This window comes from Antedon mediterranea, chromosome 2 (genome assembly GCF_964355755.1).
Source record: "Antedon mediterranea chromosome 2, ecAntMedi1.1, whole genome shotgun sequence".
Lineage (NCBI taxonomy): Eukaryota > Metazoa > Echinodermata > Crinoidea > Comatulida > Antedonidae > Antedon > Antedon mediterranea.
Window position 1 is genome coordinate 40,505,900 of NC_092671.1, and position 25,300 is coordinate 40,531,199.

General features: G+C 32.0%; 1 protein-coding gene across 3 annotated transcripts; it reads right to left on the reverse strand.

Moving 5' to 3' along the window:
• Positions 1-309: 309 nt before the first annotated feature.
• Positions 310-25,300, reverse strand: LOC140041133 (protein PALS2-like). Of its 3 annotated transcripts, XM_072087548.1 has the most exons (14): positions 25,214-25,300; positions 23,152-23,202; positions 20,041-20,168; positions 14,825-14,977; positions 14,485-14,634; positions 14,134-14,209; positions 12,810-12,961; positions 12,375-12,506; positions 6,692-6,800; positions 6,056-6,283; positions 5,681-5,716; positions 3,205-3,407; positions 2,280-2,408; positions 310-1,930 (listed from the first exon to the last, which is right to left on the reverse strand). In XM_072087548.1, exons 2-14 carry the CDS (start codon positions 23,183-23,185, stop codon positions 1,745-1,747), a joined length of 1,716 nt encoding a protein of 571 aa, XP_071943649.1. In that variant the 5' UTR covers positions 23,186-23,202; positions 25,214-25,300; the 3' UTR covers positions 310-1,744. The 3 variants fall into 3 exon arrangements, with proteins under 3 accessions (XP_071943649.1, XP_071943650.1, XP_071943651.1); XM_072087549.1 differs by lacking the exon at positions 5,681-5,716; XM_072087550.1 differs by lacking the exons at positions 14,134-14,209; positions 14,485-14,634; positions 14,825-14,977; ... (1 more) ...; positions 23,152-23,202; positions 25,214-25,300 and adding an exon at positions 13,626-13,921.

The following is a 25,300-nucleotide window of genomic DNA, read 5'->3' on the forward strand; positions in this document are numbered from 1 at the left end:
GGATTTAAAAAAAGACAAGCAGGAATGAATGTAAATATGAAAGAAACTAGGCATACATACTCATCTTTGGTGACGCATTAAACGTTATACTGTAATACAATAGGAGCTTTAAATTTGCGACATTTGTTCAAGACAAGCTCTGTAAAATCGATTTTTCACATCAACTATACCATACACCCCAGAAAAGGTTGAAATCCACAATGATAGCAAACTCGGTGTATGCAAATAGTACCTCCAAAAGACTCGGCAAAAACGAAAGCTCTCTAATAATTGAGATGAAGACAAGGAATAATAGTTGAACACTGCTGCCAAAGCACAATTTAATCATCAAAGGTAAAATAGGAAGTAAATAGATCTGTCAAATTTCAATTACAAAATAAAGATAACTTTATCTACAAATGTTATTTTTACAAAAACGCCAATAACTACAGTATTCAAAATCTATTTACATTCAAAGTAATACATTAGAGAATATAAAAGGCTGTTGCTCACAATACTTTTAGGTCAGTTGCTAACATGTACTATATTCAGTTGCTAACATGTACTATATTCAGTTGCTAACATGTATTATATAACACCTATATAAATTCCTGTCATTTGATTGGACGAATGTGGGTCACATGGCGTGCAATAGTACGCACTATTCAACGATCGTTAAATAGTACTTTTTGAAACATTTTTGTTTGTTATTTAGATGTTATATAAAACAAATAATGAATGTTTTGTATTCGTGTAATGGTACAAATAATGGCACTTGGTGAATGATGAAAGGTTATATCAACTCGGCTTTGCCTCGTTGATATAACCTTTCATCATTCACCTCGTGCCATTATTTGTACCATTGCACTCATAAACATTCATTATTTGTATACTATATTCAGTTGCTAACATGTACTATATTCAGTTGCTAACATGTACTATATTCAGTTGCTAACATGTAATTTCTGGTATATGACATAATACTGGAAGTTCTGGTGTCTATGTGCAGAAATCTTGTATACAACTTGAACATGTTTTACTGTATATCTATAACACTGCAGATCTCTGTACATGGCCCATAAGTCTGATTTAATTATTCATATACTACAGTAGTTCCCGAAAGAAGTTAGCAGCACTTAATTCAACTTTAATATTATGGTAACTGATGTTAAACACAAACAGTATACAAAATTAAGTACAATAATTAAAACCTAAAAACCAAGTACTAAGTTAATAAAGTCATGCACTATGTGCTTAAACACCATAGATACCATAACACAATACAGTATATAGTTTAAAGTTCATTATTAAATTTAAACTTGGGCAGTTGATAATATATTGAATGCTATAGTACAAGCATTTCCAATTCTTAGTTTTTAGAACAATTCGTGAAATAAAAGAAAAACACAAACATTATAATTTTATAAATTTATCTAAATAAATACATTTGTATAAATACTCTCTTGCCAACAACCTCTATCTGTTAATACATTTCAATAAATACTCTCTTGCCAACAACCTCTATCTGTTAATATTGCAACATGTTCTTAATACAGTACAGTTAGTCTATTCCAAAACCAATAACTAAATTCCCCTTTTATATACGAAAAAATATAAATAAATAGTAATTCCATATAAACCCGGTAAAAATTGTAAGCTTCTTAAGTGAAACATTTAAATTATTTCCAAAAGAGCCTTCATAAATTCATTTCCTGCTAACTCTTAAAAGTATACATAATTCTGACTTATAAGTAATACTTATATTTTAGTACTGATCATAAACCCACGATACCGGGACCCATTGATGGTATTTTGTTAAGTTTTCTAGTGCTGTCAAAAGCATATTATACGATTCATCTATGTTGTTGTTTTCTATTATTAAGTCAAATGTATGTCTGTAATTGTTCTCTAGTCTTGCGCTCTCCTCAACTGTTTTCCGGAGATCAGAATCCTACAAATAGGTTGAAAAGGTTACAGTTATTAAGTTGTTTCTGCACAAATATAACAGCAAAGTAAGTATATACTTATGATATAGTACTTAATATACAGTACAATGTATTGGTTCATACTGTATGTCATTAATGTAGTATGAAATGTCAATCTTTTGTTACTGTATACTACTGACAAGAATACTAAATTGGGTCCAAACGTTAATTCATTCATTCATCTGTGGAAAATTACTTCCATTTATTGTCATTTGCATATAAAATATAATAGAAAATATGTTTGCTTCGAGATATACAATACAGATAAATGAAAGTAACAAAAACTAATTAGGATTTTTGTTATTTTAAACTTACCATAACTTGTTTGGATGACAGGCCTGCTTTCTCGGACTCTCTGTGCATATCTTTAAGTGTTTTAAAATCAGGAGATTTGACAAATACAATAAATGGAAGAAATTCACTGGTCCTCAAGGCTTTTACTGCCTGTAAAAAAAAAAGAAAAGACCATAGTTATTCTGTATATTAAAAACATTAATAATACAATATAAAATTTGTGGAAAGTTATGCAACAGATGCATATCCGTTACTTAGAAATTACCTTCATTTGAACCTTCTTTTGAGCCCTATACAAAGCCTATATGGCCATATATAAGCCCTATACAAAGCCTATATGGCCATATATAAGCCCTATACAAAGCCTATATGGCCATATATAAGCCCTATACAAAGCCTATATGGCCATATATAAGCCCTATACAAAGCCTATATGGCCATATATAAGCCCTATACAAAGCCTATATGGCCATATAAGCCCTATACAAAGCCTATATGGCCATATATAAGCCCTATACAAAGCCTATATGGCCATATATAGGCCCTATACAAAGCCTATATGGCCATATAAGCCCTATACAAAGCCTATATGGCCATATATGAGCCCTATACAAAGCCTATATGGCCATATATAAGCCCTATACAAAGCCTATATAAAGCCCTATACAAAGCCTATATGGCCATATTATAAGCCCTATACAAAGCCTATATGATGGCCATATATAAGCCCTATACAAAGCCTATGGCCATATATATTTTTACATAATGCATAATGTAGACATAGTGCGTTTATAACACATTTCAAACTAAACTGAAATGTCTAATAATGTAATTATACCATTAATTCATACATACATTTATTTATTTGTTCCAAAACAAAATAAATGTAAGCAAAACAAGCTAAAAAACAGCTTATTACATTTAAGAGAAAATTCTAGATGCCTACCTGAGGATTAACATCTAACACACACATTTTGTTATCTTTAATCACTCTCTTAACAGAATCTATCAATGTTCCATAAAGATTTCCTTCATAATCTCCGTATTCTAAGTACATATTATTGTGAATATCTTCTTCCATTTGTAAGCGCTCGCAGAAGATATAATCTTCACCATCAATCTCAGAATCTCGTGGTGTTCTTGATGTACCTAGACAAATATAGTACAAGAAATGTTTCTCTTTTATTTTTCATTTCTTTTTAAAACATTGTACTTGTCTGTCTTTGTATTGTGTAAGTTTTATTGTAAGTTTTTTAATGTCTTTTTATGAATGTTTTTTAATCTATTGCTAAAAAAAACAAGACCATATTATGTAAAACAGGTGCAATATCTATACCTGATACAGATATGTTTTTATCCTGTATAAATGTTTTAAATAAAAAAATAAAAATTATGCATGATTGATTCGTTTAGCTTATAAAAATATAATTAAAGCTAAATACTAATTCACATTATTCTAAAAAAAACAAAACATCAAGTAAAAAATATCAATGTAAAAGTAAACATAAACCAACAAAGATCACTAAAAGCAGTGATTATTGTGAAAAAGAGAATTTTGCATTTTGGTATTAAATAGAAACAAAACAAAGAAAACACATTAAAAAATGTCTCATTAGACAACCATGCATTTCCCACTTCATACATTGTAGACCACAATGCAACTGACCACATTATGGATTTATGAAGATTTAACCAATCAGAGAACAGAGATTATGCTGCTCAGCAGACTATCCAACTTTAAAAATCAATCAAAGACAGGATGAAATGGCTCAATACAACTTGGATATATACCATTTAATTGAAGGAAATCATGGCATGTTAAATGACCCGACTACAAAAATAAAAGTCTAAACTTTACCAAGACGTTATAATTAGTACCACACTTGGAGCACAGGTATGTGTATAAGGCTAGGCCAAGCTAGGATATCAACACAGGGCTAGGGCCTAGACTAGGCCAGGCCTATATAGTGAATTTGGCAGCCTAGCTAGCTCAATCAATCAATGCCATGTACAAACTGGACTTAACCTCTTAAAGTAGGAGTTATGTAGGAGCCTAGCTACTAGCTTGAGCTTGAATTAGTTATTTATATTTGGCCTAGGCTAGACCCTATGTCATGATACATTTTGATTCAAATTTGTATTCTGGTTTTCATGGTAACTTTCTCCTTGCAATGAATGGCCATCAGGCACCATTCATATGCAAGCATTCAGTGCTTCATCTACTTAGGCACACTCAAGCACATCCCAAAGGACAGTATTCTGCTTGTGTGTACTTGAGGAATCCCCTACTTAGGGGTGGGATGGGCCTAGATCATTTTCACAATGATAATTTATTTTATTAACTACAGTTTAAACAATGACACAACATATGCCTATTAGTATTAAATACATTAAAACATGTTTATTATATTGTTTGCACAAAAGGCAATCTTTAAAAGTTGAGATACTGTAGCTGTTTTAAAATGTGTGGATTTTCTATGTAATAAATCAGTTACAGCAGAGAACTATTTCTTTATGCTACAGAAATCATTACTCTGTTATTGTTTGTTGGATCAAACGTACAAGGAACAACCAGGTGTATTGGTGTCTGAATAATTACAGCCATAGGGTATTTAAGGGCAACACATTTTATTGATAACACCATCAATTTCTAAAATGTAAATGTTGAATTAATTTTGTAATATATAGCTTTTAATGTAGCTTAAACAGTTAAAACATTAGTAACACATTAACATTTGATTAGTATGATGTAAATAATATTAGTTTTCTGTAACCATGAACATTTCAGATCAGAAACTTAAAATAGAACATTATATAAAGAAGGAACATAATACATGATCTACCTAAAACAAAGAAAATAATATACAAGTTTCTTTTTTAATCATAGCTGTTATGAATTATCATTGTAATTATTTAAATGCTTATAAAAATGTTTAAAAAAAGTTTAGTCAGTTTCCAATAACCAGAAATGCATGCATGCAATTATGGATTTAAAGTCAGGAGTAGAAGAAGTTGTTATGAAAATACAATATTCGAAATGTACAATATTCACTAGATATTGAACAAATTCAATTTTATTGCCTTGTACAGTCTACTCTCCCAATACCGGACTCTCCGAAAAACAAAACCAGACTTTTCCTGAGGTCCAAAATGTCCCAAATTACCATTAGAAACTGCATACCAGACTATTCAGAAAACCGGACATATTAGGTTAGTCCAAATGTGTCCGGTATTGGGAGAGTTAACTGTATATGTAGATACAAGGAACCATTGCCTCCACCAAATGTTACATTAAAGAACCTTGGTTGTACTCCCATGGCATCCAGCTCATATTCAGAAAGCAGTAACAAGCAATAATGTTTTCCCTTAATGTTGTTATTTAAGCATGCAAATGCTAAACGTCTCCAAAGTATGTTACTCACTGTTTTTTCTTGTGCGATATTTCTGATTGGATGAAGCTAATAAACAAATGCATGAAAACAAAAATGAGCATGCTCAGTAAAGCCTCAGTGGCTATCCCATCATGCCACTGAGATTGCTTGACAACGTGCTGGCATGGTAACTTCATAACAGTACTATATGAATATCATAACGTGTATATAGTCCAATTATGAATGTATTGCTCAGCAAAACATGGGGATAAATGCCGTGCAATGTAGCTACATATGATGTAAAGGGGAACATGATGATTTTAAATAGTGAAAAAAAAAACAGGGGGAAAATTGACAATGATAAATATAATTGCTATTAATATTGACATAAAAAGAAACTTACATTTTGAATAACATAATACTTACTAGCAATGGCGGCACCAAATGCATGACCTGAATTTAACAGTCTGTTTTTTAGTGTTGTCCTACCAACCCCTTGTGCACCAATTAACACTAACGATCTTCGTTGGAAGGGTGGCATTCTCTCAACTTCCTCGTATATAGGGATGTCATTTTGATCAAACTCATAATTCTTTTTTGTTGAATATATCTTTGATTTCCTTTTCTTTGACATAAATATATCAGTTATTTTTTCTATTAAAAAAACAATTTAAAGGAACTGTTATAAGTTCTTCAATTCATATCATATTTAGTAGGATGTGTTCCATGGTTCACATACTAATACAGCTGTAACTTAATGGTTGCCTTTCAATCCCAGAGTTCAATGTTCAATCCTGACCTAATTGAGGTTTGCAACTCACCACTGTTTCTACTCTCTAAAGCTAATAAAGTTTGATAGTGTGGACAGGGCTTTTAGCCTCAAATGAAACTTATAATTGGCCATAATGCAAGCATTGCATGCAAAGAAACTGCCACCTACTGCCACCAAGTTATGTTTTATATTTTATTTATCTGCTATAAAAATGTTTAATGACTAGTTATACTGTAATTATCTTTAATGATAATTATCTGAACAAAGTTTCACAGGCTACAAATTCTTACTTTTACTAGTTTTTGAATTGTTTTGTTTAGGAACAAAAGCTCGCCTTCTCTCCTGTAGCTCCTGGCTTGGAATTAACCCTGCAGAATGCTCTGATCCAACAACAGCAGCCTTGCAATAAAACAAAAACATTATTATTATGATTTAGATATGTAACAATCGTAATATGAGTCTAATTACACAAAAGCATAACAACTTAAATAGAAACTTGAAGATTGTACATAATAGCTCATCACATAGCATCCCTAAGGCCATTATGCTAATAAATAAAATGTTTGTATTATACATGAATTATTAATGTAATAGAATAAAGTTATAGACACTATGTAGTTTCATGATTCGTGATGTAGAAGGTGTATTTGTTCAAATTATAGTTTTGCATAATGATCACTACTATGTTTGATGTTATATCAATGATTTGATGAACAAACTCTTTACTATTATACTCTATGCCTAAAACTAACATTTCTGGTTGATGGGAAGAAAATTGATGGTGTATACCAGCAGGCTTAAACATTACACATAATATGTGTAGCACTTGATGCTGTATACCAGCAGACTTAAACATTACACATAATATGTGTAGCACTTGATGCTGTATACCAGCAGGCTTAAACATTACACATAATATGTGTAGCACTTGATGCTGTATACCAGCAGACTTAAACATTACACATAATATGTGTAGCACTTGATGGTGTATACTAGCAGGCTTAAACATTACACATAATATGTGTAGCACTTGATGGTGTATACCAGCAGGCTTAAACATTACACATAATATGTGTAGCACTTGATGCTGTATACCAGGAGGCTTAAACATTACACATAATATGTGTAGCACTTGATGGTGTATACCAGACTTAAACATTACACATAATATGTGTAGCACTTGATGCTGTATACCAGCAGGCTTAAACATTACACATAATATGTGTAGCACTTGATGGTGTATACTAGCAGGCTTAAACATTACACATAATATGTGTAGCACTTGATGCTGTATACCAGCAGGCTTAAACATTACACATAATATGTGTAGCACTTAATGCTGTATACGAGCAGACTTAAACATTACACATAATATGTGTAGCACTTGATGCTGTATACCAGCAGGCTTAAACATTACACATAATATGTGTAGCACTTGATGCTCCTGTATACCAGCAGACTTAAACATTACACATAATATGTGTAGCACTTAATGCTGTATACTAGCAGGCTTAAACATTACACATAATATGTGTAGCACTTAATGCTGTATACCAGCAGACTTAAACATTACACATATGTGTAGCACTTGATGCTGTATACCAGGCTTAAACATTACACATAATATGTGTAGCACTTGATGCTGTATACTAGCAGGCTTAAACATTACACATAATATGTGTAGCACTTGATGCTGTATACCAGGCTTAAACATTACACATAATATGTGTAGCACTTGATGCTGTATACCAGACTTAAACATTACACATAATATGTGTAGCACTTGATGCTGTATACCAGCAGACTTAAACATTACACATAATATGTGTAGCACTTGATGGTGTATACTAGCAGACTTAAACATTACACATAATATGTGTAGCACTTGATGGTGTATACTAGCAGGCTTAAACATTACACATAATATGTGTAGCACTTGATGCTGTATACCAGCAGACTTAAACATTACACATATGTGTAGCACTTGATGCTGTATACTAGCAGGCTTAAACATTACACATAATATGTGTAGCACTTGATGGTGTATACCAGCAGGCTTAAACATTACACATAATATGTGTAGCACTTGATGCTGTATACCAGCAGACTTAAACATTACACATAATATGTGTAGCACTTGATGCTGTATACTAGCAGGCTTAAACATTACACATAATATGTGTAGCACTTGATGCTGTATACCAGGAGGCTTAAACATTACACATATGTGTAGCACTTGATGCTGTATACCAGGCTTAAACATTACACATAATATGTGTAGCACTTGATGCTGTATACCAGGCTTAAACATTACACATAATATGTGCAGCACTTAATGCTGTATACTAGCAGGCTTAAACATTACACATAATATGTGTAGCACTTGATGCTGTATACCAGCAGACTTAAACATTACACATAATATGTGTAGCACTTGATGCTGTATACCAGCAGACTTAAACATTACACATAATATGTGTAGCACTTGATGCTGTATACCAGACTTAAACATTACACATAATATGTGTAGCACTTGATGCTGTATACCAGCAGACTTAAACATTACACATAATATGTGTAGCACTTGATGCTGTATACCAGCAGACTTAAACATTACACATATGTGTAGCACTTGATGCTGTATACCAGGCTTAAACATTACACATAATATGTGTAGCACTTGATGCTGTATACCAGGCTTAAACATTACACATAATATGTGTAGCACTTGATGCTGTATACCAGCAGACTTAAACATTACACATAATATGTGTAGCACTTGATGGTGTATACTAGCAGGCTTAAACATTACACATAATATGTGTAGCACTTGATGCTGTATACCAGCAGACTTAAACATTACACATAATATGTGTAGCACTTGATGGTGTATACTAGCAGGCTTAAACATTACACATAATATGTGTAGCACTTGATGCTGTATACCAGCAGACTTAAACATTACACATAATATGTGTAGCACTTGATGGTGTATACTAGCAGGCTTAAACATTACACATAATATGTGTAGCACTTGATGCTGTATACCAGCAGACTTAAACATTACACATAATATGTGTAGCACTTGATGGTGTATACTAGCAGGCTTAAACATTACACATAATATGTGTAGCACTTGATGGTGTATACTAGCAGGCTTAAACATTACACATAATATGTGTAGCACTTGATGCTGTATACCAGGCTTAAACATTACACATAATATGTGTAGCACTTGATGCTGTATACCAGCAGACTTAAACATTACACATAATATGTGTAGCACTTGATGGTGTATACTAGCAGGCTTAAACATTACACATAATATGTGTAGCACTTGATGCTGTATACCAGCAGACTTAAACATTACACATAATATGTGTAGCACTTGATGGTGTATACTAGCAGGCTTAAACATTACACATAATATGTGTAGCACTTGATGCTGTATACCAGCAGACTTAAACATTACACATAATATGTGTAGCACTTGATGCTGTATACCAGGCTTAAACATTACACATAATATGTGTAGCACTTGATGCTGTATACCAGCAGACTTAAACATTACACATAATATGTGTAGCACTTGATGCTGTATACCAGCAGACTTAAACATTACACATAATATGTGTAGCACTTGATGCTGTATACCAGCAGACTTAAACATTACACATAATATGTGTAGCACTTGATGCTGTATACCAGCAGACTTAAACATTACACATAATATGTGTAGCACTTGATGCTGTATACTAGCAGGCTTAAACATTACACATAATATGTGTAGCACTTAATGCTGTATACTAGCAGGCTTAAACATTACACATAGTATGTGTAGCACTTAATGCTGTATACCAGCAGGCTTAAACATTACACATAATATGTGTAGCACTTGATACTGTATACCAGCAGGCTTAAACATTACACATAATATGTGTAGCACTTGATGGTGTATACTAGCAGACTTAAACATTACACATAATATGTGCAGCACTTGATGCTGTATACCAGGCTTAAACATTACACATAATATGTGTAGCACTTGATGCTCCTGTATACCAGCAGGCTTAAACATTACACATAATATGTGTAGCACTTGATGCTGTATACCAGGCTTAAACATTACACATAATATGTGTAGCACTTGATGCTGTATACCAGCAGACTTAAACATTACACATAATATGTGTAGCACTTGATGCTGTATACCAGGCTTAAACATTACACATAATATGTGCAGCACTTGATGCTGTATACCAGCAGACTTAAACATTACACATAATATGTGTAGCACTTGATGGTGTATACTAGCAGGCTTAAACATTACACATAATATGTGTAGCACTTGATGCTGTATACCAGCAGACTTAAACATTACACATAATATGTGTAGCACTTGATGCTGTATACTAGCAGGCTTAAACATTACACATAATATGTGTAGCACTTGATGCTGTATACCAGCAGACTTAAACATTACACATAATATGTGTAGCACTTGATGCTGTATACTAGCAGGCTTAAACATTACACATAATATGTGTAGCACTTGATGCTGTATACCAGCAGACTTAAACATTACACATAATATGTGTAGCACTTGATGCTGTATACTAGCAGGCTTAAACATTACACATAATATGTGTAGCACTTGATGCTGTATACTAGCAGGCTTAAACATTACACATAATATGTGTAGCAGATAACACTTTCTGCTATAATTTGCTTTCTACTATTCTTTGTCTAGCAATCTTTTCTAAGTAAACTTGTTTATACCATGATAAAGCATGCTTTATACGTGAACTTTGAAGAGACCCACATTAATTATTGATTAATCAATACTGCATCCATCAATGACTTTTGGATATACAGTTAGTATGTGTTAGACAATAATATTGACTCACTATACTATGCATGTGTATTGAATGTGATTGTACTATAATCTACTGTATGGAAACAGAATAATGTCAACAATCCACTATGAGAATAGCAATATCTGGTCTAACAATATCATTGATGAGCCGCTCATCAACATAACAGGCGCCAGATTTATCAAACTTGCTTAGCAAAAAAGTCGTCTTAACTTTGCCTTAAATCCTTGATTTAGATTTATTAATATATCTAAGCAAAAATATTTGCTTAATTATATCTTAAATCTAAGACGAACAACACCCTGCCTAAAGGCCAATTTACACAGACGAGCGGTAACGGTAAGCGGTAAAGTTGAGCGGAAAACGCAAAAATAGAATCTATGTTATTTCTTATGACCATTTACACAGAACGCGGAGCAGACGAGCGGAAATCCGCTCAGGATCGAAACAGATTCGATTTTGTGAAAATACCGCGCAGTAATTATGGATTCTTGCCAACCAACGACATGATTGAAATGACGTCATCTATCAACAAATTTTTTTTTGCGTCCGTCGAGTGAAAGACGACAATAAATACGAGTGCCGTTAGTAGGCCTAGCCTATAGTTTCTTCTTCTTTTTATTCAGAAATACAAACACCTACGACGTGACTAATGTTCGTATAAGGATAGTGAAAAGAAAATATACATTTTAGTACGTTATTAGGCAACAATTCCCTCTAAAACTTAGGCCTGTGTGTGCTAGGCCTACTGACAGTCAGTCACATCCAGGCCAGCAGTGACTGTAACATGCATTAACCTCGAGGCCTACACGCACCTACTTTCCACCACTCTGTTCGCGAACTCCGCGCGCTGTGTAAATGGGAAAAGCCACGCGGTTTTTCGCTTACAATTACCGCTTACCGTTACCGCTCGTCTGTGTAAATTGGCCTTTAAGATGAAAAATTTTGTCTTATCCTACTTCTTAAATATTTCAGCTTAAGCAAAAATATAAGCAAATATTGAATAAATGCAAATCTACCTCCCTACACCTTTCTCCTACCCTGTCATAACACACATTAACCTCCCCCTTCAAACACCAATCTTCTAACCCTTACATACCTGCCACCAATTTGCATCATCTTTTTCTACAATTTGTAAGATATCTCCTGATTTAAATGCCAGTCCAGCTTCTCGACAAGGAATCAATTTATCTTTACTCGGATCAAAACTAAAATGAGCTTTAATGTAAATCTGGATAAGAAATCAAAATGAATTAGCATATAAAATATATTAGTGAAGAAAAATTGCATTTTTGCTTTCAATTTTTTATTTTCTATTTCTGGTGAAAATCCTTCATTATCTGAATGTGTTTTTTTTCTGGTCAGTATGTTTCATGGTTTAATCCTTATAGGAATGCAAACTACTTGCCTTTAGGCAGTTATATTCAAGAGGACGGAAGCATTAGGAAGCTATATCAAACGGAAACTATATTATTACAGCCCGACAGATTTGAAAATTTAGTAATTTGTAAGATCTTTTTTTACTACTACTTACCGGTGCAGGTGAAACAATATCCTGGTAACTTGGAATAATCTTTAACATGATGCCTCCAGCGGAATTCTTCATCTCTTGTTGAAGTGCTTCAGGATCATTTGTTACATCTCTCCCATTTATCTCTTTTATAACATCTCCAACATTTAACAAACCTAAATTAAGTAAAACAAATTAGAATCTACAATTCATAACTCATATGTAATTGATGTGTTTTAACAATTTTTTAGCATGGAGAGCTGATTTGATAGTGCTTAGCATGGCAATTCACAGGGTGTTGCACCTCTGCCTTGTGTATAATGATGTTGATTGAAAAATGTACCGGAAAATGTAACTATTTTGTAACATGGAGAGCTGATTTGATAGTTCTTAGCACTTATGGCAATCCTCAAGATGCTGCATCTCTGCCTTGTGTATAATGATGTTGATTGAAAATTGTACCGGAAAATGTAATCATTTCGTAGCATGGAGAGCTGATTTGCGTGACAATCCTCAGGGTGCTGCACCTTTGCCTTGTGTATAAAGCTTGATTCCCACTAGAACGTAACGCAAGGACGTAAACGCAACGCAAGCGTTTTAATCAATGACAAGCGAAGTTATAGACAGTTAGCAATCACAAGCGAATAAGCCATCGCTTGTGATTGGTCAATTCACTTGCGCTGCGTTACGTCTTTGCGTTGCGTCGCTAGTGGGAACCACGCTTTAGGTTGTCTGATTTGCAGCAATAAAGAAATTGAATTGAATTGAAAATTGTACTGGAAAATGTAATAGAATAAATGTAACAGTACTGTATACGTATCATCAATAATAAAACCTTACCTTGCTTATCTATCATGCCTCCTTGTAAAACCTTACCTTGCTTATCTATCATGCCTCCTTGTAAAACCTTACCTTGCTTATCTATCATGCCTCCTTGTAAAACCTTACCTTGCTTATCTATCATGCCTCCTTGTAAAACCTTACCTTGCTTATCTATCATGCCTCCTTGTAAAACCTTACCTTGCTTATCTATCATGCCTCCTTGTAAAACCTTACCTTGCTTATCTATCATGCCTCCTTGTAAAACCTTACCTTGCTTATCTATCATGCCTCCTTGTAAAACCTTACCTTGCTTATCTATCTATCATGCCTCCTTGTAAAACCTTACCTTGCTTATCTATCATGCCTCCTTGTAAAACCTTACCTTGCTTATCTATCATGCCTCCTTGTAAAACCTTACCTTGCTTATCTATCATGCCTCCTTGTAAAACCTTACCTTGCTTATCTATCATGCCTCCTTGTAAAACCTTACCTTGCTTATCTATCATGCCTCCTTGTAAAACCTTACCTTGCTTATCTATCATGCCTCCTTGTAAAATTCTAGAAATAACCACATCACCATCTTCCACCTTAAGGGTAATGCCCTGAAATAAATCGTAAATAAATGTAAAAAAAATAACACATAACAAATATCATAGTAGCCTGACAGCCAACCAAGCTACCACCATCCTCATCACATCATTTAAATGGACTGATTACCTAAATACCATTATGATTCTGTTTTCTACCAGTCCTAATATTGATGGCATGAGCTAAAAAAATCAAGGATCTCAATACTGTTAGTGTTACTGAAATTAATTACCCTAACCATTTTGGTGACCCAAGCAAGACGTTGTAGGCCTACAGTAGTTACACTTACCAAGGGTTCCGAGTCTGTTTTCCTGACACCAACCATTCTGATGGCTTGACCTGTCGGGTTGTAGGCTGACAATGGCTTTCCTTCTAATGCTGGGTAAGAATTTCTATCATATGCTTTTATTGCAACTAGGTCATGTGATTCCATCAATGACTAAAATGAATTGTTAAATTTGAAATTTATTATACAAACATTATTGTGTGTGTCAAGAAAAAGAGATTGGCATGATTGGATGTACTATACAATAGTGTGCATCAATTACTAACAGTAAAGGCTTAACTTCTTTTAATTGGTCTGTACTTATTGAGTAAATGGATTAAGTAAACACTCCCAGGTTACTTACATGAAAATTAAGGTCTTGGAGAATGCCAGCTAATTCTGCAGCGTTGTTGCTGGAAGCTATCAAGGGTTCAATATCTTCCATCACTTCTCCTAGTAATTCTCTTGATTTTGTTTGGACCGGGGTCAACGCAAGATCTTCCAACCTGTCATGAGCCTGTTAAAATTAAATTAAATAAATCAAAGGGATGAAATAAATGAAGAGACGTACAAAAAAGATGGTGGACATTTAGAGGTTTGATTTCTAGTGAACCTTTTATAAGATAATTCATTTTAAAAATATACAATTAAAATTACAATTATAATATAAAATCTAGAATATCCAAAAATGGCAAAAAAGACAAAGTATATTACCATGGCAACAATGACTAATAACATTATCAAGATGTAAATAATGCTCTTAAGGTAATGAGAGCTTTGTATAATTATCTCATAATTGTCATTATAAATATTATGCTTAGAGAAAATCATAATCAGGCCTGTTGTTTACATTACAACCATGACAAACAATAGATTAATCAAGTGTTGCTAAAATGTACTTTCTATAAATCATCATAATTTCTTAATAACTTGATTATTTGGCACTTTTTGTTATAACCATGATAAACAATAGATTTAAATCATTAAATCATAATTTCTTAATTACTGTAGAGTAACTTGATTATTTGGAATTTTCTGTTAGAAACAATTGTTGTACATATTATATTTATCACCATACAAACTAAAGTATTGCTTTTACATTATCACAAAATATCTCATTCACATTAACCAAGCATACTACACAATACTGATGAGCTTTTTGTAATACAAAATATTTATACATCGATTTTGAGTATTTTATTACACTGTTACAGTATAATAAAGAATGTATTTATTGCAAAATGATATCAATGTCTTTATTGTTTATTTTGCTCTAATCTATTGTTTGGTTTATTAACATAATTTGATATAGCTTTATATATATTCATATTGTTTGTTTGAGTGGAACACAGAGAGACCATTATTTTGATAGTGCTTAGCACTCATGGCAATCTTCAGGTTACTGCACCTTGTCAAATAGTTGTATTTGTAATAATAATAATACCATTTGATAGTGCTTAGCACTCATGGCAATCTTCAGGTTGCTGCACCTTGTCAAATAGTTGTATTTGTAATAATAATAATAATAAGTAAACAACATTTAAATACTGTGTTAATAATAATATACTACTAAACCCATCAAATTTGATTTTAAATTATTAAATTATACTGAATGGAAAAAAGCAGTATTGAAAAATTATTAAAATTTCTAAACAAAGAAAAACATGAAACAACTTTTTTAATTAATTTGAAGAAACTTATATAAATGATATAAATTTGCTATGCATGACTGCTCAGGTTTTTTTGCATTTTTTTACATTTCATTACACTTTATGCAACATTGATTCTCATCTGAAGGTCAGTAAATGTCAAATTCAAAATCTATTTTTAGATATTGAACAAAAATGGCAATGGCTAAAAACCCCTAGTAGTAAACAACTAACCTGTAGTTTCTCATCAAATGCATTATATTGACATGCTATCACAATCAACATCTTTAAATTTAAGTTTTTTAAAAAGAACAAGTTAACAGCATCATATAATAGTCTCAATCCAAATGTTCTGACTAAAAATAAAGCTGAAAATGATTTGGATCAATAGTTTAAAATAAAAAGGAATTTGATTGGATAGTTATGGGGACGTATAGATTAGTAAAAGAAACTGACTGTGTAGTTTCACCTTGATACTGTAGTCCCATGGTCATGGCCCCTTGCTGAAGACTGATCAATAGTGCACAATGTTCTATAAACTAGTATGAAGGAAATGCTGGGAATAATGTTGTCCACAGTATTTCTACTGCTGAATAAATAAATTCAACACAATTTCATATACTTCTATAATAAGTATACTACTATTCTGTTTCAAATCAGTTTTCACCAAAAAAAAAAATCCAATAAAAATGTGTATGAAAATATTTTGAGAATTTAAGATGTTACAAAAAGTAGGGCAAAAAATTAAGATAATTATGTTGCAGAGAAAAGCATTAAAATTGATCAGCTGCTTGTACAATTACTGTTTGACTTGATCAGTATGATTACAGCTGCTTGTACAAGTACTGTTTGACTTGACGTCATAAAAGTACATAAATCTAAGATATTTATGAAATGATATCTTGTATTAAGTATGAATGGTATTTTGAATGAGACACATGATATAGGCAGCAGTGTGCTAGGTTAATACATGCAACAGTGACTTAGTTATAAATATCTACATCATGATTATTTATACATTCTGAATCTGGTAGCTACGGTACTGTACAAACGCCATCATATACTGTAGGCTATCAAATATAGGTAGCGCTCCAATATGGGCCTAGCTAGTTGCAATTACATTTTTATGTGGCCAAGCTTAGCGGTCCGGTCAATGTCCAGTGCGTCTAGTTGGGTCTTGAAATTAGTCAGAGTTAGTGCACATCTAGTCTAGTCAGGTAGAGCATTGCATTCTGGTACGATTCGTGGATATAGACAATGAAGGTAGTAGTAGTAGTACTAAAGAATTGCACTGTTTTTTTAAAATATGGATTATAATTTTTAAAGTAGATCAGCTAACACATCATTACAACCATATGCTACCAGGGAGGCTACTGAGGTCCATGATTCTTAAACGCAAAATAATGTGATAAAAGTTCGTTATTAACATAACTATATACTGTAGCTGCTTTTGTTGATCAAATATACAATAAATGAAGAAGAAGTATTCCCAAATTGTCATAATTTAAATTCTGAATAATTATCAATTTAATAAAATATGAGTTGTGAAAATTGTGAGAGCAAGCAAGCATAGAATAATAACACACTGAATATAAATAGATGCAGTTCCTTAAATGCTGCATTATTATGTATTAATATTGTGTATGATAATGTTATATATTTATGTTTGTATTGTTTGGTTTTTTTTATCCTTTCAATGCTACAAATTAAGATTTTCTAATTTTAGAATTTAATTTGACTTTATTGTATTAATGATACCAACATTTTATTAACTTTCAATTGATCATCGACAAAATAGTCTCCTTCAAACCGTAAGATTTTTAGACCTAAAATAAAGTAATTTTCTAAGGTATAATAAATATGATAAAGTTTGAAATTGTAGCAATTTATTGACCAATTTCAATACAAAGATGTTAACACAAAACATTTTTAGGCCAATTTTATAATTAGTATTTATTAATAGCTTATTCATAATGATATAAGTACAATAGGCCAAAATGGCTATATCATAATAGTTAATTCATAATTACTAGATGGTACGCTCGCTTCGCTCGCGTACCATCTAGGTCATGCCCACAGATGGTTCTCGAATACATAATAATTTCAGCGTTAAAAAACTGGCGATTTGAAATGTACGTACCGCAGGACAATAATATTACATGTCGTGTACAGGAACGAATAAATAGACAGGGTTGAGTGATGGGGAAGAGGATGGGTGCAAAGAGGAACAATGTTAAAATATATTCTTTATCCATTTAGTAACGAAATATTAATTGCTTTCATGTTTTACAAATAATATACCACTAAACACAGTAAAACATTGCGATGTAATACTTTGTTGAAACTATCACCGTCCTAGTCGATTGAAATAGTACAGCACATGTAACGATACATCACTACGACGTGTATATGTTTATAATATAATGTAAAACAATTTGTGAAAACCACCTCTATTCGGGGAAAATCATAAATTCGATTTAATCGTCAATAAATATTAAATTATCTAACTCAACTTAATTAGTAGGCCTAATGGTTTTCAATTGTTTCTTAGAGCCAATTCATACTTAAGTTGGTTCCTACCCTACCCACCAAAGTTGTTCTGCGTTTAGGGCATGTGATGCACCGTAGGCCTATTCTCTACTGGTTTTACAACGCTACTCATGCCAGTGAGGGAAAGGTGATGATGTGGGTGGTTTAACTGCAATAATAAAGATTTGTACATAATATACGGCGAGTGAAAACGCTAGCTCATTATCCGTTTAAAAAAAAATTATATCCAACCTCTGCAGCACAGATTGAAAACAAAAATGGATCGAATTTCGAGTATACAGTACTGTACTTGCCTTTACGACGCCTGAGGGAATAGACACTTGTGAAACAGAGATTGGAATGTTCCATTTATCGCAAATCAATACATTTGTATAATCGTATATTAAATCTATCAAAATAGTATTTTTTTAAGAAAATCGGCCTGTCTTCAACATTATGATGCTGTACTCTAGCTGTTCAACCAGTTTTCAGCTATTAAAAACAATTATCGTAGGAGGAGATAGGAAAATGCGAAGCCTCCTCGTATTTTTGTGGCGGGTATTTTTCAAGATGGACATCCATTAGACAGTGTATACCACGATCGGAAAACACCCCTATTTGGGGCAAATCGTTGAACCTAAATTCGTTTTAATCGTCAATAACTAATTACCTAACTCAATTTAATTAGTAAACAGGGTTACATCAGATGGTTAAAATCAGTACCGAAAGTATGAACCAACTTTATATACCATCGAGTAGAAATTCTAGAAATAAACCGAGATTTACCGAATTTTGCCCTTACGTAAATTTATATATAGATGTGTAGGCACAATAGGCCAAAATGACTATATCAATAGCTAATTCTTAATTATCTCTTGAGAGAATGAAAGAGAAATCATTGATTAGAAATCAAATGAAAAATTAATCTATTCATGTATGAAAGACAAAGGTCATAGGTCATCACTACTTTTACAAGGATCTCTTGTATGTCAGTACACAGCAACTTTCATTGTTAAAATATCATATTGCTTGTCTTAATAAACAAACAAAATAACAGTACAACAAATATCAAGAATTGTTAACAAAAACTAGTACTGCGCATTCAACAATTTACTTTATAGCAAATCTTCTGATTTGAATTTATCTTTTATTTTTCTTATTAAAGGATCTACTTGTATACGTGAGTACATAGCGACTTTCATTGTTAATTATATTATATATTAATTATAATCAATTTAATTATTTTATAGCAAATCTTCTGATTTAAATTTCCCCTTTTTTTCTCTTATTAAAAATGGTTTTTATCGTCAAGGTTTGTATAGTATTACTTGCCATTACCGGTAATCACCAATGTTACATTCAAACTAACTAGATTAGTATGAAATTAAAGGTCTTAAATTACCTTAACCAAATTAAGTATATCTTTGCTCTCCATCATCGTCCTAAGAAACAGTAAGTCTGTGTTTTGCGCTTGAACCGTGTCTTTCATACTGTCCAGATTATCCATTATTGTGCTAAGAGCCTTCTCGCCTATCAATAAGAACAACAAAATATTTAGGTTATTGATTTATATTGAGCATGTAGCCAGCCTCTTCAGCTTCATGTTAAAAGAAGACATCATCTACAGTTACAGCTGGAAAATATATATTTTCTTCAAGATAATAATAGCCATGTATTGAGAATAATCGTGAATTAAAAATCTGAGATAAATAAAGAATATTTATGTAACTTAGAAAATAGTGAATTAAATTGATACTGGTGGTAGAACGAGTCTTGTAGGATAAGGACGATAAACCGTATGTCCAGTATACGAGTCTAGCTCATGTGAACCTATTACATCTTTCGAGACGAGTTGGTGGTTACTCTGGTGTACTAGTACAGCCACTGATCATGACTGGGCCCTCTGGGAGATATTGAACCAGGTATTATAACAAAACACAAAAGAAAATGGCTACACATGGTGTGATCACAAAAGCTGCTTAAAATTTATGATGGAAGTTAAATTAAGAACGTACTGTAACTGTTACTCAAAAATGAGAACACTATTTAGCATTGAATTGAATAGACAGTATTATAATTTATATTAATATGTGACATTTATTTTTATGAGTAAAAATACAATCTTAGAAATTCTCCAATTTGGGAAGGAAAATGAATCCATGTATGTACTGTAAGACATTGTCCCAACATGACTATAACAGTAATACTACATACAGTGAAAAAAAGGCAAGAACTATTGATTCTCTCTAACAAAATATGCTACTAACTAAGCTAAATGATATTAATAATATTGTCTTAGAAAATCCATACCTTATCCACAAACTACTCGTTAATTGCTTACAATGCTTAAAATTCTTGAGGAGAGACAACATAAATCATTGGCAGTAGTACAATTTCCATACGGTCGTTTCCTAATGCTTCAATGCAATGGATTTCAAATTGGAAAACTAAGCGCATATTAGACAGGAATGGGTAAGCTCACTCATAAAAGACTGTAATTATTATTATTTATAAAATTGATTTTTTTGCTTTCAGAAAACATTTTAAAGTAAGAATCATAAAAATAATCCTGTAACATTACTAACAATACAACAAAACAAATGATTAATAGAAATAATAACAAATTGCAATGCTAATTTATTCAACTCCCAAAGAAGCTAATGGAACAGTCCTTATAAAACCAGCCTGATTATTGTTTATTCAATAAAACTACTTTTTATTTCCTAACACAATAGGCAATGGTGAATTTAATAAAGTAGTTAAACTGAAATGCTAACAATCATTGTATTGTTAAATATTCACCATTGAACCATCCTCCATGATTGAACTATTGAATGAATATTGCACTTGTGCTATTGCACATGCTCAGATGACTTAGTGTAACTGCTGACCTTGTTGTCTAATAATACCAATGTTTTTATTGGCTGAAAGTTTAATTGTTGTTCCTTAAAATCACAAACTCTGCATTAAAGTGTGGGTTTGTAGTATTGTAAATATTGTAGTAGTACACACACTAGGCCTAGTTTAAAAACAATGTAAGTATTATTTGTAAGTTATATTCACCAACTCATTACACAGACAATTTCTAGGGTTGTTTTTGCTGCTTCTATCTGTTAACTATTCTATTTTTTTTTTCTAATCCATAAAAAGAAACTGTTTACCCAAGACAATTGTCGTGTATTTATATAATTATAAAGGTACTTGGAAGAAAGTTTCAAATTGAAGCCATCTAATGTCATGATTTATATTCTATGGCTTAGATCATACTGTAGGATAGAAACATTAGGATAGAAACATTAGGATAGAAACATTAGGATAGCAACACTAGGATAGAAACATTAGGATAGAAACATTAGGATAGCAACACTAGGATAGAAACATTAGGATAGCAACCTAAAATTGTACATATAATTTCTATCCATCACCATAGAGGGCAGAACTCTAATTAGTTTAAAATTCCAAAAAATGCCATAAATAATTCTACTGAAATTATTGTTAAATAAATTTATATTAACAAAAATATTGATTAGTTAGCAGAGATAAGAGAATAACACAGATAGTTGTTCCATCACAATTATCTGTATGGCTGAACAAATTGAGGGGTATTTAAGCGTAAAAACGTGACGATCAATTGTAGAACGCTAACCACATCATTCAATGGTTAGATGGATTTCATACATAGGGTTCAATAGACGGAGTTATGAAAAATTATAATTACTTAACAATAGAAAATCAGCAATTGTAAACAAAACAAATTTGTCAGCAACCAGTGAGAAGTCATTCCCAATATCATATAGTACAAAGTGTGTGCAATACAAATATGTAATATATTGTATATTGTTTGTTTCAAATATTTTATATGCATACAGTATTTTAATTGCTGATATTTAAAACAATAATGCGTATACTATAATTATTATAGATTATTTACAGATGTGATTTGATTTTCTTCAGTTTCAACATAAGGTTACAAGACAAAACGAATAAACAGCAACGAATTGTTCACATAATAATAATAATATATTTTCATCTCAAACTAATAAAAGTGGTATTAATTAGTGAATTTTATTCCTACACATTAAAAACACATGTTGTAAACTGCACTACACTAGATACAGACATAGTCTCAGTTGATAAAGTAACCTGCTAGGTTCAGCCAGACATTAACCTCCGCACAGCTGTCGTAAGGTCGCGAGGTCAAAGGAAGATGATTCATATTCATTTCAAATATGTTGGCAACATCCTATATATAAAAATGTTGCAGCAATCATTATATTTAATGTACTTTATAAACCTATTAAATAATAGAAAATTTAATCAGAATTACAAGAAATCAATTCTATTTTTTTTTAAACATTTATACATTCTTTTGGATTTTATTCAAATAAGAATGAATCTTAAGTACTTACTAAAACAATTTTACCATTCAAAATTATGAATTAAGTTCAACCGTTAATAAATTTGCAAGTGCAATAGGAAAACTGGCATGACAATTATAATAAAGCAACCTTACCCTCACCGGCCTCAGCCGCTGTGGCACCTGGCATGGTGGCGAAGATTTATCCTGAAATTTTGATAACAATACAATGTTTTTAATAACACATACATTTTAGTTCATACTCAAACTGTCTATTTCAAAATTGGGCGCTAATGCAGTTTCGTACCCACCCCTTAAAATTACTCAAAATGATTTCAATACTTCATCTAGCCTACTCACGAGTTGTCTTCAGCATTCAGCAAGCATAAAATGGTAAAATATCGATAATCTTATTTATAACTATTTTTAATCAATTAATAATTGAGCACCCTTCAGAAATCCATCGCCAGCTTAGCTTCGCGAAAATCATCGCTAGGCCTGCCGATGAAAGTACGGAAGCCTCATAGGGCATCGATCTATAGAGGACGCTGTTATGATCATATTATGGCGATAATAAAATATTTTTTACATGTTCCTTGTGAAACGGATTTTAAGTTTTTTTCATAAAGAAATATTTTGTGTTTAATTATATTGTTAATTTTTAGAAATTCTATTTATTTTGAATGTTGTGTGTTATTGTCTTGTCGAATTATATTTTTTGTAAGGGTCCCTAATGATCAGCTTCGGCTGGATGGACCACCCTCATAAAATATTGTTGAAATAAATTAATGAATAGTTGCTTCATTATTTAATGTTTTATTTGATTTTATTAATAAACACAACAGGAAAGAAGATAAAAAAGAAGAAATGAAAGACATGAAATGATGTATTCAGTGTCAGCAGAAGTAAAATAAATTCTAGTAATTGATGGAAAACATTTTTATTATAATTATTGTATTACTGTACATTACATTTCAATAAATTATATTTTTCTGTTTTTGTTGCATTTTCTATCTCCATGTATTTTGAAGAGGTCTTTCATAGGTGAATAAAAATGTTAATTAATAATAATATACTTCTATAAAATCTTAAAACAGGGAAACCATTAGCGTTTCTAGTATAGCTAGTGATAACAAATACTAAAACAATTAATTCGTCATAGCTTGATTATTGTGTTAACATTAACAATGTAACTCAGGAATGAAGTACTGTAATTCTTTTTATTCATTTCATTTATTTATTTGACCTACAAACCATAATGTAAAATAAACTAAAACAGAGGAAAATTGGTCAGTACTTATATCTTCAAGAGTCAGCAGTTCCATATTTATCTTCTTTTCTGTGTGAAATTCTACTAGTAAAATGAAAGAACAAATTAAAAACATAACATAATTATGATGATACCCACAATGATGAATACAGCAATTGTATAGTTTTTCTTTTCGTTATTAAAAATACGAAACGCATGTCGGAAATAATGAAAATTATAATTATTTGGTGCGTGCTTTAAACGTTAGTAACTACGCCCTCTATAGAACCAAACTGTTTACTCTATTAATAGAGTTAATGTCCTGTGAGGCCTCCGTACTTTTATCGGCAGGCCTAGCGATGATTTTCGCGAAGCTAAGCTGGCGATGTATTTCCGAAGGGTGCTCAGTATTAATTGATTAAAAATAGTTTTAAATAAAAAATTATCGATTTTTTCAATTTTATGATTGCAGAATGTTGTAGACAACTCGTGATTTTGAGTAATTTTAAGGGGTGGGTACGAAACTGCATTAGCGCCCAAAATTGTGACTTTTTAACAATTTACACTTTACTGAATTTAAAAAAAACAACATTATTTTATTTTCAATTGTTTCTTTAAAATAAAAGCAATATTACTTAAATATAGTGTAGATTTTCAATCTACAATTCTGCCACATAATTGTTTTTTAAAAGAAGAAAAATAAACTACCTTCTTTAAAAAAAATGTCAAGTTAACAATCTATTTATAGAAGTTAGTAATATAAATACGGTAGTATACTGTAGAAGCCTTCTATAAATATATATAGGCCAGCTATTTATTTAGTAAGTCTGTAGTAAGGTGTTTCTTAATATGTATTCATTGTTACAGCACACACACATTGTGACTGATAGCTTAAGCCTTAATTGGTCTACTATTTGCATACACATTTAAAAAATTACGTCTTACTTATATATCTTCAAAATGCCTTACCCTTTTCTATAGCTGAAATCAATAAAAAAAAAAACAACAGCTTTCGATTTGTGTGTGTATTGTTGCTGTTGGTGGAGAGATGCGGCT

Excerpts from the sequence above, each read along its gene's own strand:
- LOC140041133 (XM_072087548.1), bottom strand. The coding sequence starts at position 23,185 with ATGCCAGGTGCCACAGCGGCTGAGGCCGGTGAGG. Across the intron at positions 14,210-14,484 it reads AAACAGACTCGGAACCCTTG|GGCATTACCCTTAAGGTGGA; the intron begins GTAAGTGTAACT and ends GATTTATTTCAG. Across the intron at positions 6,801-12,374 it reads ATGATGCAAATTGGTGGCAG|GCTGCTGTTGTTGGATCAGA; the intron begins GTATGTAAGGGT and ends TTTTATTGCAAG.